Raw genomic sequence first — 19,762 nt, forward strand, 5'->3', positions numbered from 1 at the left:
GGAGCTTGGGGGCTTTGGCTCGGGAGGCGGGGTTGGAGCGCCCTTCCCTCTTCGCCGCACCACGGACTGTGTTTCAGGCGTGGGGATCTCTGCTTCCGGCGGGCGCAGCCGGGCGCTGCTGATAAACGGGTGTGTACGCAATTCTGGGCAGCGGTCCGCTTCTAAACTAAATGAAAAACAGACAATATCCCCACCCATCGTTGCAGTTGTTAGCACCTGAGAGGCCAGAGTTGGTTTGTGCAACTTAATCTTTTCTATCTAAATTGAAACGTAGTGAAAATAACAAAACATTCTTGTGGAGCCCATGAAGAGCTTATATCAATGTCACTAACAAAGTTAGGGCTGCACTTATGCTCAGTGGTGCATTTTGAGAGACACCTCTATTTGGTGTTTCTATTTTCTGAAATATTTTTATTCTCTTCGTCTGTCCTGGCTGGCTGCAGTTACTCTTGAGTGCATTCCTAAATTGCTGTGACCATGCCTATGCAGCTGTACAGCAGGATTTGTTCAAGCAATTAACATTTGATAGTAGCATTATTACTAGCTGGTCCCTGTCTGTTACACGAGGAACATGTAACATGTACACAGTCATTACTAGCAGGCTGTTGGATCAACCAGGAGACCTTTCTGGGTTCTTTCAGGAGAGGTGGGAGCAAGAGCAGGGCTGCATGAATTATTCTGCAGTGCTTCAGTTTATGGGCTGCAGGCTGGGAATTTATCTTTGTAAGGATTATTTGCATGTTTGTTAACACTTTATTGCAGTTAAAGGTAATACGTGTTAAATATTTAATGTGGTTTGCAAGAATATACAAATGTTGTAATTAATGTAAGAAGGATTTTGAAGATTTATTGTCTTTAGAAAACTTACTTGCCAAATATGGCTCAGATACTTTCAAATAATCTCAAAAAATACTGAGATGCTTGTATATAAGTAAGAAAGTAATATTGCTGCTTCTACATAACTTAGTAATGAAAATTTAAAATATTTTTCCCTTGACTTTTTTAGGCAAGTTTTGAGCATAGTTTTACAATATGTTTTTTTGTTCCTTAACAGGTTTTTGTTCTCCAGGGATAAAGCCATGGCTGAAATGAGCAATATCAGCGTACAAAAACTAACCATTGTTCAGCAAGCAATAGCCTCTTGTTGTGGAGCTATAATTACATCATTTTTCGGTAAGGCAAACTGTGAAGCTGGCCACAGAGAGAATCTTTACAAAGTGATTACTGTTCAGTTTGACAGCATGATGTCTGCTTATGTATATTTCCACTAATGTGTTCAACAAAGATATTTTTTGATAGTTTTCTCAGTTTGTCTTTTAAAAAGCACGGTTAATTGAAATCTTTTCTGTCTCTGATAATCTCTAACCATTTCTGAAAATAAGAATAATATTGACTAACTTTTAATTTCTGTTTCTTTTTTTCCATTTGGTGTAGTTACTCATTCTTTCTGTTGAGAAGTTTCTTCTTTCTGTTGAGAAGAAACAAAATTATTAATAAAAATTGATTTCCATATTTCCTGCTGCTTAGAAAATATTTTAGATAAAAGTCTGTTTTTCAGTACAACATGCAACTCCTGCAAGGCTGGTCCCTGTGAGGCATCCCCTTCATGTTACCACTTTAGTAATAATAATTTATTCTGCTCTGATGTCTTACCCTGTCAAAGACTTATTGCTGGGTTTGGTTTTTTTCTTTCTTTCCCTAAAAACTGCTTTTAAGGATACATTTTTGTTACTCTATTAAATTTCTGGATGGTAGATGGAATTAATCTTGTGCTTCACGTTTAGTCACATCACTCAGGACCTCCTTCCCCATGTGTACCTAAGGAGGCAGTGGTTGGTTACATTCAGCACTTCATGTCTCATGGAATTCTCCAAGCTCATTAGCTCATACTTTGTGCTTCTGTTACTTCTTGTTTTAAGATAGTCTTTGGTTGTGACTTTGGTTTTAATGTGGATTAAGCTGCAGGGAAATGTGCAATTTTCTAAGCACAATTTCCCCCCACAAAATCTCCAAATGTTTACAAAATACGATCTTACCAGAAACCTGTCAAATTCACAGTCTTTTTTTTTTCTGTTGCATTATGTGCCCTGTACATCAGACCTGTGGGATTCCCGAGATGGATTTCAATTATGTGTACATACTCACAATTCTAGTACAGGTGGTGGTGGTCAAGAGAGGCATAGGAGACTGGCTCCTGCCTGAAGTGCCAGCCTGCAATGAGCTAGAATACGTGCGAGTGGCTGAAATGCTACTAGATGCTTAATTTTAAGCAATTTAGTTGAACTTCAGGAGTCACATTTAGATCCCTACATTTAGATACTGAAGTGTGAGCCAAATATTCAACCACCTGTTAGTCAAGTGAGAGGCAGCACTAGAGAGCTAAGGTGTGACTGTATTGCCTGTGCATAGGAGTGTCTTCAGCAAGACATGGACCAGAGTGACTTCTTTAGACTCTAGCTGACACTTGGTAAGTAAGGTTGTAGGTCTTGTGTCATTTCTGTCAACTCCGTAGGTATTTTGGATACCTGAGAGACTCAGATGGCATCAGCTGCTTGTATGCAGGCAACTGAATTGAGCCCTTAGCCAATATAATCAGAGGAAGGTGGTCCAGCTGCTCAGCCACTGCAGTGTTCAGCATGTCTCGGCCTGTGATAGTTGTAAGGGCTGGAGTGGAAGTACTGAAATGTTCACTAAACCTTCATTTACTTTTCAAGAACCCCAACGTTTTAGATATTGGCTACATGCAGCAAAAATTTAACATTTTTCTTCTGAATGTTGTATTATGATCAGTTTATTGAAAAAGAACAAACACATGAAGAGTGCTGTGCTATTTTATATCCTGGAGGCCAAAATTTGATTTCATATGCCTTGTGGTATGCAACTTATAAAAGGTTAGCAGCAGAACGTAATATAACAAGTTTTAGCAATTTCAGACAACATGACACAGTGGTTTTTGGATGAGCTTTGTGTATCTCTAATATTTGATGCCTGTGCAACTGTTAGTAAATTAGAAAAGATAGATTTGATGTCTTGCAAACCATACAGGGTGTGTAGTTCTCCTTTGTCTCTGATAACATTGTCTCTGTCTGCTAACATCCCTTTACTCTCTGCCTGATAACATTGTAAAAACTGTTAGTTTTTTCTTTTCCCCTCTGGAAACAAAAAAAGATTGTAGAAGTTCATGATAAGGCATCTGTAAGCATCAACATTTTCAGCACATCTAGGGTGTTTCTAAATGACTTCTGTTTCATTTTAGTAACTCCTCTTGATGTTATCAAAACTCGACTGCAAGCCCAAAGCAATCCCTTCGATAAAGGTAAACAAAGAAATGTGTAGTGTAATGGGGGACACAGTTTGCTTTTTGCTCTTGTATTTAGCTGATAGTTCTCATAATGTTGTGCAGAATGTTTGAGTTTGTTTCTCCAGTGTAAGTGTGGGGGGCAGGGGGGAAAGCAACACACCAGTATATAGTAAACAGACACAGTAGAAAAAAATCCCATACATCCATACCATTTAAAACAGGTGCTTTTTTTCTGTCTTAATATTTTCATTATAGCAGAAGGTACAGCTAATACTGAGTTGAGTTAAACAATAAAAAGCTGTTACTAAATTAGTAAATATTTCATCAGAGTGTTTATGTGGTCAGGATGCTATATCAAAGTTCATCTCCTCCAGAATCCAGGGATTTTTGAAATGGAGAAGTCTTACCCAAGTCACTTGCCATATGGGTTCTAAATAGATGAAGATATTGTGCTCTCAAAATGTGCTAATGGTTCCTACTATTTACTTGTACTTAGTAAATGAGATTTAAAAGGAAAGAAGATGACTGGTTTTGCATGTTGAATGTGGAGGTGAGTATTGGCAGTCACACTTGCAAATTAAATTAGGAAAAATACTTATGTCTTCTGTCCTCATTTTATTAAGTTCTAAAGCCTTCAGAAATCTGCAAATGTGAAGCTCAAAATATGTTTTTGTAATGGCAATAATATTTTATCAAACAGGTTGAAAGTACATGATGTAGAAGAAATTAAAAACAAGTAGAGGGGATGATCTAGTATAAATACAGTCCAGTCTACGATATAATACCTCCACTTGAAGTGGATGCTGAGGTCACGTAATAAAAATTTAAAAGTCTGAAAGATGTTCACAGTTACATACAATAGTGATGTTCAGGTCTTGTGTTAGTTTTACCTTTCAGCAGATGGTAGTATAACCTAAACATATCTCTTGGAGCCTTGTGAAGGCAGTTCCATTTAGTCTAGCAGTCTGAATGGTGCATTTTACCTTCTTTCTTTTGATCTAATTTGTCATTACTGACTTACCAAGATTATTTTGCCCCTCTGTGTTGCCATTATATCCAATTTGAAATTGCTGCATAAAAAACAATCTTATAAGCATTAACTATATTCTTATATACCATTTTATTAGGAAAGTGTTTTGTATACTCCAATGGCCTTATGGATTGTATATGTGTTTGTGAAAATGGGGAAAGCAAAGCCTGGTATAAAAAACCTGGGTATTTCAAAGGGACATGGGTAAGAACATTTTACATGTATATAAAACAGTACATTTTTAAGTAGCACACTGTAAAGTTTTCAGGTTTTTTCGGGTTCTACTGGAATCTGTTATCATTTGAGAGGGTCTTCATGTGGTTACACTGCTGATTGATGATATTTCATGCCTAGAAACTTTGCTATGTATTGAAAAACATTTTAGTGGATTATTTTGGGGAAGTTTCTACAAGTTGCTGCAATGCCATATTAGTTCTGAAAATAGTTATTCGTAGGGCTGTCAGTCACTGATAAACACTTACTACTTTGGCTTTTTAAAGATGGAAGGAAATTCTTAATTTTAGTCACATAAATTATTCTGTTCAGCTCAGTGGAACTATTTGTGTGATTAAGTGTGATAGCTTGTGTAAGCAGTTACAAAATTGGGATCTTACAATAATAAGCCATTTTAGAAACATACTTTTAAAGACATTAATTTTATGTTCTGCCAGCTAAAATATATTACTAACTACAAAAGTTTGTACCTAATTATTGCTCTTTGCCTGGTTATATTTTTAGGATGCATTTGTGAAAATTATTTGAATAGAGGGAATTAAGTCACTGTGGAGTGGGCTTCCCCGAACACTGTAAGTTGGATGGGTTTTTTTGGTAACATGCTGTAAGTTACTGTTTAAAAAGTTACTTAATTATTTTTGACAAATTATTATGCTTATTCTTAAGTTACTTTTAAAATTTGGTCAGTTCTGAATTTACAGAGTAATCAGTTTGATCAGAAATGTCTAGGGACAGTACAATTTTTGCCAGATTTTATGATCTATTCTCAGTAGTTAAGCAGGATCAATAGACTTCTCATTCTTTTTTTTTTTTTCCCTACTATAACCATTCCTTTGATAGCGTCATTGAATCACAGGATCAGACCTGATCCCTGGAGAATGCCAGACTTTGACACATACTTGCTGTTGTGTCTTGTTACTAATGACTTGCTATCAGCAGCACAGCTGTTTCCAGACACTCTGGTGTTGCACCTTGTTGGGGAAGATGAAACAGGAAAGCCTTGGAAATATGATTGCCTGACAAAAGATTTTGGGAATATGAAAACTACAGGCAACATCGAAATGAAAGCCACTTTTGAAATACCAGGTCTTAGTTACTGAACAACTAGAAAACAATGGTATGGCCGACTGAAGTAATCTCCTCTTGATGGAACAATACCCTCTGCTTGCAAACAGGTCCAAGGGTCAGAGCAGACCCTACTAGCTCAGCAGAAGGGGTCCAAAGAGTAGTTTTTAGAAGTTAAGATGTAACACTCTATGGTAATATAAGAACTCTTATAGGCTGTATGTAAATGCTATAGGATTTGTATCTTGTATTAGATTGGTTAGTGACAATTAGAATATTCAGTGCAGAAGATGATTTATTGTATTGTAACCAGGACTTCAGACATTCTCACTCTCTCTCTTCTACTCATTCTCATTCTCATTCTCATTCTCATTCTCACTCTCTCTCTTCTAACTCATTCTCATTCTCATTCTCATTCTCTCTCTTCTATTCATTCTCATTCTCTCTTCCATTCTATTCTCCTGCTCTCTCTTCCACTCTTGCTCTTACACTCTCTCTCTCACCCGTTCACTCTCTTGCTCTCTTGGGCCTGCTCAGAGCTGAGTCTAGCAGCTCTGAGCAGTGCCCCAATACCCACGCCCTTTACAATAAACCGGCTGTGTCCCAAGACCTGCCTATAGAGATCTCTCGTCTCCATCCGTCACCGTCTACGTCCGGCCGTCCCGACTGGACCCCAGAACCCCCGTAACCTACAGTCTGGCGCCCACCGTGATTGACGAGCCCACACCCAGCACCTGCAGCCTGGCACACAACGTGATTGAACGCCCGGTTCAGCTTTCTCCATCTGTAGGACTTTTCTCCATGGACGGTAACTAAAAGACCAGTTATAGCCACCTAGAACTTGTCGTGAGCACGGCATACCGATGCTGCGCATCGTAATAGCTGGAGCTCTGTAATTCTGCTGAGGCAGCCTTCGAGCACGGGGTTTACCTGGAGCTCTTGGAGGCAATTGCCTGGCAGTCCTCGAGCACAGGCCGCCACTGCTGCGCAGCAGCTACCTGGAGCTCTTTGAGGAGGTCTGCCGTATCACCCCTCGAGCACGGACACGCTGCTAAGCAGTACTGACCGGAGCTCTGCGGAGGGAAATCTGCCGCACGCCCCGAGCACAGGCGAGTAGTGCTGAGCACCGCCCGCACTGGAGCTCAGTGCGGACCCACCCGTGAGGTCCTGAGCACGGAAAGCCGTTGCCAAGCGACGCCTGAAATCGGAGCTCTGGGAAAGGACCGAAAAGCGGCGTCCTGAGTGCTGAGTGGAGTGCCTGGCCAGCCCCCCACGACAGACATCTGAGTAAGGACGCTGCTCCTGCGACATCACCTAAGTGAGTATCATACTGGTCTAAAAAATGGGACAAACCCACTCTGCCCATGACAGAGATCTCTATAAGCAACTTAAGCATTTACTTATAAGCTCTGGTCCAAGTCAGTTGCCTAAACACGAGCTAAAAAATCTTTTAGAATGGACCCGACTTAATTTCCCAAATGCTGACCGTTCAGCCGTCTTTACAAGAGACTTTTGGGACACAGTTGGAGTTAAGCTCTTTAATAATATCTCCTACCGAGATATGGCAGCTGCACAGCTGATCCCAGCTTGCAGAGCGCTGGTAGAGCTGTTTGCCGCCGTGGCGCCGCCCGCAGCAGTCACCCCGCCGAGCCCGGTTCCAGCTGCGAGTCCGCCCCTTGCCGTCGCGAGCCCGCAGCGGAGCACGGCCCCCGCCCCTCCGCCGGACCCCGCGGCTCCGATACCCGCGGTCCGCCTGACTCGCGCCGCCCCGCCCCCCGCGCTCGCGGTCCCGGCACCCGTTACCCCCGGCCCCAGCCACCCCACCGGACCCTACGGCCCCTCCCGCCCCTCCCGCCATCCCGTTCCTCCCCGCTGCCCCATCTCCCGCGGCACCACCACCCACCCCAGCCCAGCCTACAAGCTTCCAGCAGCAGCACGCCGCGATCCAGCCACCAGCCCTCCTGCCTCCCGCGACCGCAGCCCCAGCCCCTGGTTCTGCAGTCCTGCCATCTTTCGCTTTTCCCGAACTGCCCGCCACACGGACTGCTGCCCTTACAGCCTACCGCGCGGACCTGATGACGCAACACGCGCATGCGCCATTGCTGCAACTCCCGGACCAGTGGTATCAGTCCGCTCAGACTTCTCCAACCTCAGCACCGCTCCCGGGACCAGCCGCGCATCCTCCCGCGACTCCGCCGCGCAGCTCCACCCCGCCTCCTCGCCCGCCGCCACCGAGATCGGCTGCACCACTCCCGAACTCTGCCGTTCCATCGCTGCCCCTGCCGGGTCCCATCCCCGCGCTGCAGCCGCCCCCGCCGGGGTCCCCCGACACCGTACAGCCGTATCCCTCCGCGCAGCGCAGCCTTGCCTCAGAAGACGCGAGCAGGGGGGGAACCGAGAGCAATAATGCAGCTCCAGTGGCAGGGGAGACGGAGAGCCCCTCTGCCGGAGCTGATGCTTTAAATCTAACACAAGTAAACTCTGAAAAGCAGCCAGATTTGTTTGCAATAAGCCCCAGAGTCCCGCCGGCAAGCGGCGGGGATCTTGCAACCCAGAAAGAGAAAACGAGTTCTGAAAGTTTGTCAGCACTACCTTCTGAATCAAAAAATCCTCCAAAGTGCTCAGATTATTCTAAATTAACAGATTGCCATGAAATAAGACCCCAAATCTATAAAGATGAAAGTCTTAGTCTATTAACTAAGCCTGTGATAGCTAGCCAACAGCCTGACAGTCCTAAAATGTGGGCTCCCATCTCCACTCTCCAAATTAAAGAACTAAAAAGTGCTGTAAGATACAGTGGCATTTGCTCACCGTATCTTAAACAACTGCCAAAAAGTACCCTAAAAGGAACACATCAAACTTTAAAACGCATTTTAAATCAACAGAAAAGGGGAAAAGCCCAGGCTACACCTCAAAGAAGGTTGAATAAAGCCTTGTATGTTTTTAATTTCTTGAACAGCTCTGCAGAAGAGCCTGAACCCCCCATCTTCAGACATTTCTTAAACAACAAAAAAGCAAAACTGAAAGAGCACCCTCCAGTTTTAATTAAGAATTTAGCATCAGGAAAAATAGAAAGACCTTATGATCTTATAATGTGGGGAAAGGGATTTGCATGTCTCTCCACAGGTGAAGGAACCAAGTGGATTCCAGCAAAGAACGTGAAGCTGTACCACGCATCAAAGCCCACTGTCTGTTCCACTTCAGGCAGTGACCCCGCGAGTAGAAGCCGAGAAGCCGGCACTGAAATGTGAACTCGGCAGAACCACTGAGAGAAGATTGTCTGCCAGAAACAGCTCGAGAAAAGAATGGAGTTTTAGCATTATTTGTGTAGATGCATGTTGCTTTTAACCTTTTGTTTTTGTTTTTATAATGAAGCTTTACCTGTAAATCAACCAAAGACAAAACCTAAGGGACCTAGCTAACCAAATTACAACAGATAACTCGTCTTGGCTAGACAGTTTGTTTGATGGTTGGAGCTTTGTACCCTGGCTAAGGGAACTCTGTAAAATAGGCTTGATTATTCTAGTAGTAATAATTATAGTTTTAGTAGCAGTACCTTGTATACTTCAGTGTGTGCAAAAAATAATGAGTAAGACTATGTCTAATATCTTAATTGTCCGTCGAAAAGGGGGAGATGTTGGGGAAGATGAAACAGGAAAGCCTTGGAAATATGATTGCCTGACAAAAGATTTTGGGAATATGAAAACTACAGGCAACATCGAAATGAAAGCCACTTTTGAAATACCAGGTCTTAGTTACTGAACAACTAGAAAACAATGGTATGGCCGACTGAAGTAATCTCCTCTTGATGGAACAATACCCTCTGCTTGCAAACAGGTCCAAGGGTCAGAGCAGACCCTACTAGCTCAGCAGAAGGGGTCCAAAGAGTAGTTTTTAGAAGTTAAGATGTAACACTCTATGGTAATATAAGAACTCTTATAGGCTGTATGTAAATGCTATAGGATTTGTATCTTGTATTAGATTGATTAGTGACAATTAGAATATTCAGTGCAGAAGATGATTTATTGTATTGTAACCAGGACTTCAGACATTCTCACTCTCTCTCTTCTACTCATTCTCATTCTCATTCTCATTCTCATTCTCACTCTCTCTCTTCTAACTCATTCTCATTCTCATTCTCATTCTCTCTCTTCTATTCATTCTCATTCTCTCTTCCATTCTATTCTCCTGCTCTCTCTTCCACTCTTGCTCTTACACTCTCTCTCTCACCCGTTCACTCTCTTGCTCTCTTGGGCCTGCTCAGAGCTGAGTCTAGCAGCTCTGAGCAGTGCCCCAATACCCACGCCCTTTACAATAAACCGGCTGTGTCCCAAGACCTGCCTATAGAGATCTCTCGTCTCCATCCGTCACCGTCTACGTCCGGCCGTCCCGACTGGACCCCAGAACCCCCGTAACCTACAGCACCTCATTACCCTCACTTACTTTTTGTAATCATCTTCTTTATTTCCAAGAACTTTGGGGGTTTATTCTATCTGGAAAAACAGATAATTCATTTTCTCTCTACAAGAGCAGTTGACATATTTAAACATTGCAGTCAGATCTCCTCCTGGTCTTCTCTTTAGGCTTAACAGCCTCAAACTGTTTTATCTTTTTATTCATATTAACCTGGTACAGATAGAAATTAAGACCTCTATAATTATGTTCTCCTCCCTAAACCAAGAAAGTTGTCAAATCTAAGATGTATATTAAACTTGTAAGGCACAAAGTGGGAAATGCCCAGTGGGAAGCACTGGGTACACTTTTGATTTGCACACAGTGCTCAGTGTAGAGGCACAAAAAAAGCGAAGCATGGTGGAGCTCAGCTTTGTTATTTACCCTCCAGTATGTAGCAATTTCAAAATATAAACCCTCAGGACCTGACTGAACTGTTTCAGTTAATACAGTTTTTACAAAACATGTGTACTGTTCTCCAGCAGATAACTAACTTCTTTCCTGGAGAGTGTCACACAGTTTTTAATAGAATATCTAAACTAGGGCATGTTGGTTTTCCAAGCATGACAGTCCTCAGTGTATTTTGGTAATGGTGGTACATGCTATATTGGTACAGACATAACACAGAAGTGTAATTGCCATTTTATAGTAAGATGTGGTGCTTTAACCCCTACACTGAATGATTATTAAATCTATCTGTTGTTACTATAGTCTGTACTATGCTGGTATGGAAAAAGCTTCTGTTTATGCATACCACATTGTCTCTCAAGTAGTGAGTATCATGGCTGTTGATTAAGACCAAGAGCATAATATCCAATTGTAACATAAATAAAAGTTAAGGTTAGTAGTACTTCTGTAATATTTTGTTTGGGTTCTTCATATTCAGATCTTTCACTTCCCATTCTATATCAAAATAGTTCTGGAACTGGTATGAAATAAATTTTAACTGAGATAATCTACCATCATTTTACTTACAGTTTTCCCTAATGAAATGAAAACCTGGGAAATGTGTGGGTTTGAAACTCTGAACTAGAAGCACTGAATTAAAGCCATGGGATTCGTGCTTTTTTTTTATTATTATTAATCCATTGCACACAGCTGGATATTTAACTTTTTTTTTAATATAAGTAAAATATCCATACAAGACAGTTGACTTTATTCTCCTGCTTTCCTTGTATTAATTTAAATTTCCTCTCTTATATTTTAGAATAATGGCAGTTCCTACCACAGCAATCTACTTTACCTGCTATGACCAGCTGTGTGAAGCTTTGAAAAATAGACCAGGAAAGCATGATGAGCACATTCCAGTTATTGCAGGTTCCTTAAGCAGATATAAGTTGTCCTCTGTTTAAAGAGAAAACAGGAATATAATACTTGTATGCTGTTTTCTTGGGTTTCTTTTGTTGACTTTTATTTAAAGTAAATATGCTGTGGCTTTAAATGAGGGATAGGAAGGAATGCTATAATTACCCGATATTTCTTGGGCAACAAAACCCTCTAACCTGGAATAACGAGACTTGGTTTTGCTGTAACACTTTCACTACATTTGTAATTTGTTCAAAATTTTGTATTTCTAGACTTCTACCAAGGAAAGGTTAATTTAAGTCTGTTCTGCCATGAATCTAATAATAAATGTTATTTTCTATAATGGAAGGTACATAGGTAATTTATAAGGAAGGTGAAAATTGGACTTGTACAGGTTTTACTGCTGTATGATGTGGATGGAATTCGTATATTTTCTTGCTTTTGTTTATCCTTTTCCTCATCTATTTTTGTAGAATTAACTCAGATAATATATTTTAGGGCTTTCTTAGAAGGGTCTCATGATGCAGCTCCATGTTCTACCTGTGACAGCCATGGGGGCACTGGAAGACTAGTGGAAAAAGAATTGTTATTTTGTGGTGGTTTAGCACATTTTTCTTATTAGGCTGTTCCAGATTTTAAATTCACATGTAAAACCTTTTCCCAGCAACGGAAGAAGAATTCTTAGATCTAGTAAAATTTTTAATGTCCGTTAGATGTGTGGTGGTAGCTTGTTACTGAATGATGATTCACTGACTTGTGCAAGCTGCAGGAGTTACTTTATCAGATACAGATTGCCTACTAATCATTCTTGACAGTTTAAAATAGGAATGGCAAAGATGCTTAGAAATCAATAAAAGCTTAAATCTGTAACCACAATTCTTGTCCTTAACAAAAAAAAAAAGCCTTAAACATCAAGATCGCATTCTTTAATTACAGTTTAAAATGGCAACTAATGAAAATTAATGAGTATAAGTACTTGAAATTTTCAGCCTATTTATGTGTTAAATCTGAAAATGAGGATTCTCAACATGTTGCATTGATTACAATGTGCTAGCAATGAAAAAAACCCCTAAACAATAAAGTGTAGGTACTGTGAATAGGTATGGTTTTTTTATCTGGAAAGGAAATTTCTTTTGGGAATTAGTTCAAGGAAAATGGAAGAGTTGAAAAGAACCAGATGTATAAAGTAAGGTGAGACATGACTTGAATGTTCAAGAAATTGTACTATTAAATACTGATTTTTTTTTTTTTTAAAAGCCATGCTTCTCTCCTTTGCAGTCAGTTCTGCTACTGTGGTGAGTCCCCTGGAGCTGATCAGAACTCGAATGCAGTATCACAAGCTGTCCTACAAGCAGCTGTACCTGTGTGTCAGCACCAAAGTGGCTGCAGATGGGTGGTTGTCCCTGTGGGGGGGCTGGACTTCTACTGTTCTGAGAGATGTACCTTTCTCAGGTAGGGTTTATTTTCTGTGCAGGTTTTTGCTTATGTTTTTATATTCTTTTTCTGTGCTTTTAGGTAATTTTAATGGTTAGCTTTAGGAATGACTGAGATTTACTTTTTCTCTTTTGAGTGTTTTTATTTATAAATATTCTCTGAGGATGTGATTTTTTTCACCCCATTTTGTTTGTGAATACCAGATAGGGTTCATGGTTACATTCCCTTTCTCTGTAGTTAGACTCTTTCTTCTCATCTTTAGCTTACACAGTGACTTTGTTTTTGAAGACTTTCAGTCTTTCAGTTGGAAATTTTCTCTGTGATAGGAATAGTGGCTATTTTCTGATAAACATGCTGTTACATAATTTTGAAAATGTACGAGAGTGACACAGTAGGGTCTTCAAGATTTTTTTTTAAATCAAGATGGAATAGTTTGTATAACTGCTCCAAAAGGCTCTTTAGCAAAGCTGTAAAGCTGAAAACCTAGAAGAAGACAAGTCTGATTCAAAGCATAGCTAGTCCTAGGGCGATCCCTTAAGATCACTGGGACAGATGTTACAGCGGAGAGTGCTAAAGGACCTGAAAGCCCCTGTCCCTTTAAGGCCTGTTTCTGTCAGAGCATTTTTGGATCATCAGTCATCAATTGTCATTGAAGCAGTTTCTGTCACTGGGGTAGTACCAGGAATTACATCTTTGAACACTTTATGTTGGCCCAGAAAAATTCTTCAAACGTATTCTTGGAAAAATTCTTATCCAAACCTGTTTCTGGAGTCAGAGAACCCTTGAAGTATTTGACCTGCTCTCTCTGTACATTTCAATAGTAGGTTTTCCTCAAATCCTGAGAATGCCTTCTGAGATACTGCCTACTTTTACTTTTGCAAAATGTTGGAGGCTAGGCATGTGTGCTGTGTCTTCATGGCAAGAAAATGCTGTGACATTTTTCTGCTGGCACAAACTCCAGAAGTCAGTGCTGAATGAGGCGTAGTCAGGATATGGAGCTGTCATTTGCAGTATTTAGTCAATCAACTGCCTTGAGGCTACTCTGTAATTCAGCCCAGTAGTATATAGTTTGGAGTTTTAGTTAGAAAGCGGAAAAATATTATATTGTGCAGTTTAGTTCAGCAGACGGTCACAGAAACAGATGTTATTCCTAAAAGTTGTTTGCTGGACTTGCCTTTGACAGTCCCCACAGAGGCATTCCCCTATGAATAATTCCAGAGAGCAAAATCATATTTTTTGGTTCTCTCAGAATGAAATTTTATACTGTGCCTCAGAAAAGTATGAGGCAGTCCTGAGCAACATTTAATTTTGTATGAAGTGTGTTTTTATAGAATTAGTGAGATCTATGAAACGTGAAATGTGCCTGAAAACATAGAGAGTAATTAAAAGCCTACATTTTGATTGATGTTAAATTGAACATGAGCTTTATAGTGCTTGGGTTAGATTGTATTAAGGTAGGGGTTACATGAGGGAATGACAAAATGACTAGGCTAATTTGTATCATATGAAGAAATTTGGGATATGGAGAACAAGGGGAACAGGGCAACCTGTCCATGGGTTATCACATAGAACACTTATTATGCTCTCAGCTCTTGTTTCTGTTTGCTTCTTTTGACACAGTAGAATTCTTACATCTGGACTTGATATAAGAATTTTTCTATTTGACATACAAATCTGTGGTAATGCAAGTTTATTTGTCATCATAGCATTGTATTGGTATAATTATGAACGTTTCAAGAAGATGATGTGCAAGGAAGTTGGTGCAAATGAACCTACATTTTTTATTTCTTTTACTTCAGGAGCAGCATCTGGCTCTGTAAGTAATAATTTCATTTCTAGTACTACTCTTTCTTATTAGAACTAATAAACTATTTAAAAGAAGTATGATTTTAGATGATTCTTTCAGAAATATTGTGTATTTTGGGGTACTTGTACTTTAAACACCTGTGGTGTGGCATTCAACCTGACTAAATAAATCCAAATAAACTACAGTGTTCTGACATAAAAGACTTAAAAATATCATGTGCTTGGAATATCAAATCTAGTTTTAAATCATGTGTGCACTTTAATTTAAAAATTTAAAAATTTTAGGGTTAAAATTTAATTGTTTGTGCACTAACATTAAAACTGATTTCCTGATAGATTGCAGCTGTCATAACTCAGCCATTTGATGTAATGAAAACACATAGGCAGACACAACTTTGGGAGAGTGAGACCTTAAAAAGTAAGTTGCTGGTAAGAATAAAAAAACCCTATAGTGTTTCAAAAAATAAAACTTAGTGTTTGGGTATGCCTTTTGGTAGGAATTTTAAATATTTGTCACTTCTAAAGTATATGTAAACATTTTATTACTCAGGCATTTTTTCTTCTCCAAATTGTATCAAGTGAAATTTTTTTATCTCCTAGGAGAATAGCATATTTCATTAATGGCATGGAAGAGAGAAAAGGTGTAAGTTCAGTACAATTTAGCTTAATAAGGTGGTATAAAATGGAAAGAAAAGAAATCCAAAGCTATTACATTTAGGCAGACCAATTGCAAATTTGAGATGTCCCTGCTTATTGCAGGGAGGTTGGATTAGATGACCAGTAAAGGTCCCTTTGAACCCAAACTATTCTATGATTGAAATAAGTTATATTTAAATAGGCCAAAAATTAACTTCTTAGCAAACATTCAGGTAAACAGTGATCTAGTGGAAAAGTCTTCAAAAAAACATTTACTGTCACTTGCTCCTGCAGACTAGAAAGAGAAAGTATTGTGCTCAGGTTGTGTATTTTTTACCTTCTTTTCATGTGATTTTAAAAAAATATTTTTGAGGGTATATTAATGAATGTCCCAACATCCTCAAAAGATAAAAGAGGAAGTTTCTGTTTTGTTCTGGTCAGTAGAGCTGACTCTGTTTTATACAAGTTGAAGTCCTATATAATACCTTTTTTTTTCCATTGCTTGGAATGTGGACCAGTGAAGGACTTTCATTAACTTAAATAAATATTATATCATGGCTTTAAGGATACACGCCATTAAAAAGGCTGAGTATCCAAACAGTTTCTGCCTAGAAAATAAGTGATCACTTTTTGGCATGAGGTTTCATTCTCTCAGGTAATTTTTTTTTTCCCTAGTGTAATTCTTGAAAAAATGTATTAATATTTGATTGCAGAACAAATATAAAAAGAGCTTTAAATATAAATAGTTACTGTGTTTCAATTCTTTTCCTGTGCTGATGAATGTAAGAATTCCTTACTAACACCACTTTGAAACACGTCTGCCATGTATTTATTAGGTTAATATTAACCAGATTAATATATATATTTAAAATTTTATTATGGTAATCTTTAATTTGTACCAGTTTAATTCTTTCCAAATCCAGTTACTGCTAGAGTTGAGCACTGACTACGCATCTACATTTTGACCCTCTGTGACTGCAAAAATATTTTATTTTAATCCTACCTTCCAAGTGCTGTGGGATATTCTTGATGAATGTATTCTATAAAACAGCTTTGACTTTTTTCAACTGTATCAGCAATCTAGGGAGGACTATTGTAGCTGTTCATATATCTCACTCTAGGTGTTACTACGGTCTTTTCCATGTCATGCTGTTTCAACTTGTGTATTTGCATACTGTATTATTTTAACATACTGTATAAATAAGATGGATAAAATAAACAAAAAAGGAGTTAAGCCTAACAATTACATCTGTGGCTGTCTCTGATTTCTAAAAATACTATTCTGTGGCATTGTATGGATTGCCTAATTCACTGTCGTCTTGTACTGTATTGAGTTCCACAAAGGGACAGTACATCAACCTGGGCAGTTATGAGGAAAATTCTCGCTAGAAATGGGATTACTGGATTATATGCTGGTAAATTTTTTCCTATCTCTAAAAAAAATTCAGACTAGAGAGTTCTTAATTATAGATGTTAGCATCCATAAATTATATAATATTTCCATTTCTGTGAACACTGTCAGTTATGCAATAGTTTGCATACATAAAGCAACAGACATGCAGACCTTGGGCTCTCCAGGAATCCTCTTGGTAGAGTACCATGGGATAAAGCTCTGGAGGGAAGAGGGGCTTGAACAAGCTGGTTAACATTCAAGAATCACCTCCTCCAGGCTCAGGAACAATGTATCCCAGCAAAGAGAAAGTCAGGTGAAAACTCAAGGAGGCCTGTCTGGAGGAAGAGCTCCTGGACAAACTCAAACACAATAAGGAAGCTGGCAGAGGGTGGAAGCAAGGACAGGTAACCTGTCACAGAGAAATGGTCCAAGCAGACAGGGATCAGGTTAGGGAATAAATAAATCTGGCCAGGGATGTCAAGGAAAAGCTTGATAGGTATGTTGGTGATCAGAGGAAGACAAGGGAAAACACCGGCCCTCTCCTGCATGACTCTGGCAGCCTGAGGAGGAAATGACAAGATAATGAGATTAAAATGATATTGAGATAAAAGCCTATAGAAGTTCATACTTATATGACCATCTGCAAGAGATATTCCAAACCCAGGATACTTACCAGTCTTCACCACACTGCACGGGTTCATTGGGGGCCCTCGTGTGGATGGCTGCAGTTGGTTAAGCCTTGCAAGACTTGTTTGCTGGAAGAGGTTAAACTGCTTTACCCACTGTACAGTGATGGTGTAGCTGGGTAACAGGATTTGCATATTTCAGAGCACTGATGCTAACAGAAGGCAAGACACCACAACAGATCAGTATTACTGATATTGAATTCAGTTAATAGATTAGAACACTTACACTGAGGTCTTGACAGATGGGTAGCAGAGTTTAGAGATACTCTCTTGATCAGCCACTAGCTCAGTACTGTTGGCCACACGTAGCTGAGGTGACTGGAGTTGGTCTGCCTGGCTTCTTGCTGCTGTTCCAAAGCAACACAAGTTTTCCATAGGTCGTGTGTCACCTGCGCTGACTCTCTGCAGATGTCTTTGCATTTCAAGTGGAAGTAGAGGGCTGGCTGTGTGCGGACAAGGGGGATGCAGCCTTATTTCCCTTCCTCTAAACTGAATTACTTTCTAACCTCTGCTGACAGGATCACAGTTGACTGTAATGGGAGACATTTAACACTTAAATTCTATTATTTATACATGTGACCAGGAGTCTTCATTTGAGTAGATGGCACCTCTTCTGTGCTGGAGCACAGGAGCTCTGCAGGTCCAGGTGCTCCAGCTCCATGGAGTCAGAAGGGACAGATAAACAGTGGACTTGGGGCAGGCAAACCACACAAGATGTCAGAGGTGAGGGCATAAGGTTATTACACTGGTAATACCACAGCCAGTAAATTCAGTGTTTTGAGGTATGTGGGCAGTTCTAAACTGATACACTATGGTATCAATATATTGTGATCAACTAATTGTACTGCAGCACTTGGGTCTGAAAACAAATAATAGTGAATACTTCCCTTTCTCTTCTGGGCAGGTATTATTCCACGTCTGATTAAAGTTTCTCCTGCTTGTGCCATAATGATCAGCACATACGAATATGGAAAGTGTTTCTTTTCTCATTTGAATGAAAAAACGAATCAACATCCTTAATTCTCCTTCATCCAATTGTATGGAGTCAAAGCATATGATGGAAGTTGTGCCAAATTTAAATCTGTGATGATGTTTTTTAGGATTCCCAGTGAATTTCTACCCTTATACTTGGTAACTAAATAAAGCTTCATTTTTAACTGTTTCACAAAGGATTAATTCACTCTTTTTATTAAGACTAAGAAAATACATATCACCCTTAAACTATCATTGAAGATTTTGTGACTTCTCTTGCAGCTAGAGAGAAAAAGAAAGGAAGGAAGAACGAAAGAAAAAAGAAAGGAGGAGAAGAAAAAAAATTGAGGCTGGACATAGCAATGAAGAATAATGACTTCCCCTGTGTTAAATTTTCAGTCATGATTTAACATTTTTGTTGGTTTTTAAAATGATGTTTAAAAATGTTTTGGGTTTCCAGTTGTAAGATGTATTTATTTCTCAGTAAGGAGGTTGATACAGGGTGAATTCAATAAATATTTATTCTTGCTGCTTGGTATGTTTCATTCTGTACATGTTTGTTGTTTGCAGCTCTGTATTTTGTATAAGTGCATATTATAAAAGCTTCTTGGGTTTATTTTAAATGAAAAATTCTGTAAAACTGGAAAAATACTTAAGCTCATTAGACACGGAGAGAGCATGGGGAATACACTGATAGGGACACCAGGGGCTTTTTGGTTAAGGTAATACTTGAAGAAATTAAAGCACACATGGACATTGGAGCCAAAGGCCCGTATGGGTGCTCTGCAGGAACACTCCCTCGCATGTTTCTGGGAGGTGGAAGCTGCCACTGTCACGGCGCTCCAGGGCAGGGCCAGGCCATGCACACTTCATGTGGGATCACCTGTCTTGGAAGGCCAAGTTTGCTGGCATAAAGAGAGGTGGTTCCATGGCAGTTTGACTCCGCCCTGTGTCCCTCTGAAGGGAAGAGCATGTTGAGGTTGCTGCCATAGGCACAGCCCCCCTCTGCCTCAGCGTGCTGCACTCCTGGTAGGAACAGCTGCCGCTCTGCACTTACCTGCAGGCACTCAAATTACTAAATCAGAGCTGCCTCTGTATGATTTTTAAATCATTTTTTAACTACCCTCACTACCTCCCTCCTTTCATGCGTTTTCAATACAGTTGTTGAATTCTATCTTTTGTGTATTTTTATGAGGGGTGTGCTGATACAAAAGCAACTCAGTAGTCATACCATTAAGACACTGACATTTGGGTGTGCTTTACTCAAGAAATGGAGTTCAGTCCATGGTGTAAATTCCTCACACACTGAAAAATGCTCTTCTTGTAAAGACATTAGCTACCATGTTAGATACCATGGTGCTGGCAAGAGGTGCTGCCAGAGGCAGCGGAGATGCTTAACGCTGTTCTTCCACTGTGACTTTTGAATGTAAATTTACAAAATAAGGCCT

The 19,762-nt window shown here is 39.8% G+C and overlaps 1 protein-coding gene across 1 annotated transcript; it reads left to right on the forward strand.

Annotated features, from left to right (window-relative positions):
• The first annotated feature begins 9 nt into the window (after nt 1-9).
• SLC25A40 (solute carrier family 25 member 40) lies at nt 10-18,866 on the forward strand. Its single transcript, XM_048306607.1, is given in 11 exon segments — nt 10-129; nt 1,055-1,173; nt 3,257-3,316; nt 4,429-4,535; nt 5,070-5,137; nt 11,290-11,414; nt 12,645-12,839; nt 14,528-14,637; nt 14,964-15,045; nt 16,598-16,678; nt 18,247-18,866. Coding segments are annotated over 10 exon segments (1,038 nt in total). The 5' UTR covers nt 10-129; nt 1,055-1,079; the 3' UTR covers nt 18,363-18,866.
• Nucleotides 18,867-19,762: the final 896 nt, after the last annotated feature.

This window comes from Corvus hawaiiensis, chromosome 1 (genome assembly GCF_020740725.1).
Source record: "Corvus hawaiiensis isolate bCorHaw1 chromosome 1, bCorHaw1.pri.cur, whole genome shotgun sequence".
NCBI classification, from domain to species: domain Eukaryota; kingdom Metazoa; phylum Chordata; class Aves; order Passeriformes; family Corvidae; genus Corvus; species Corvus hawaiiensis.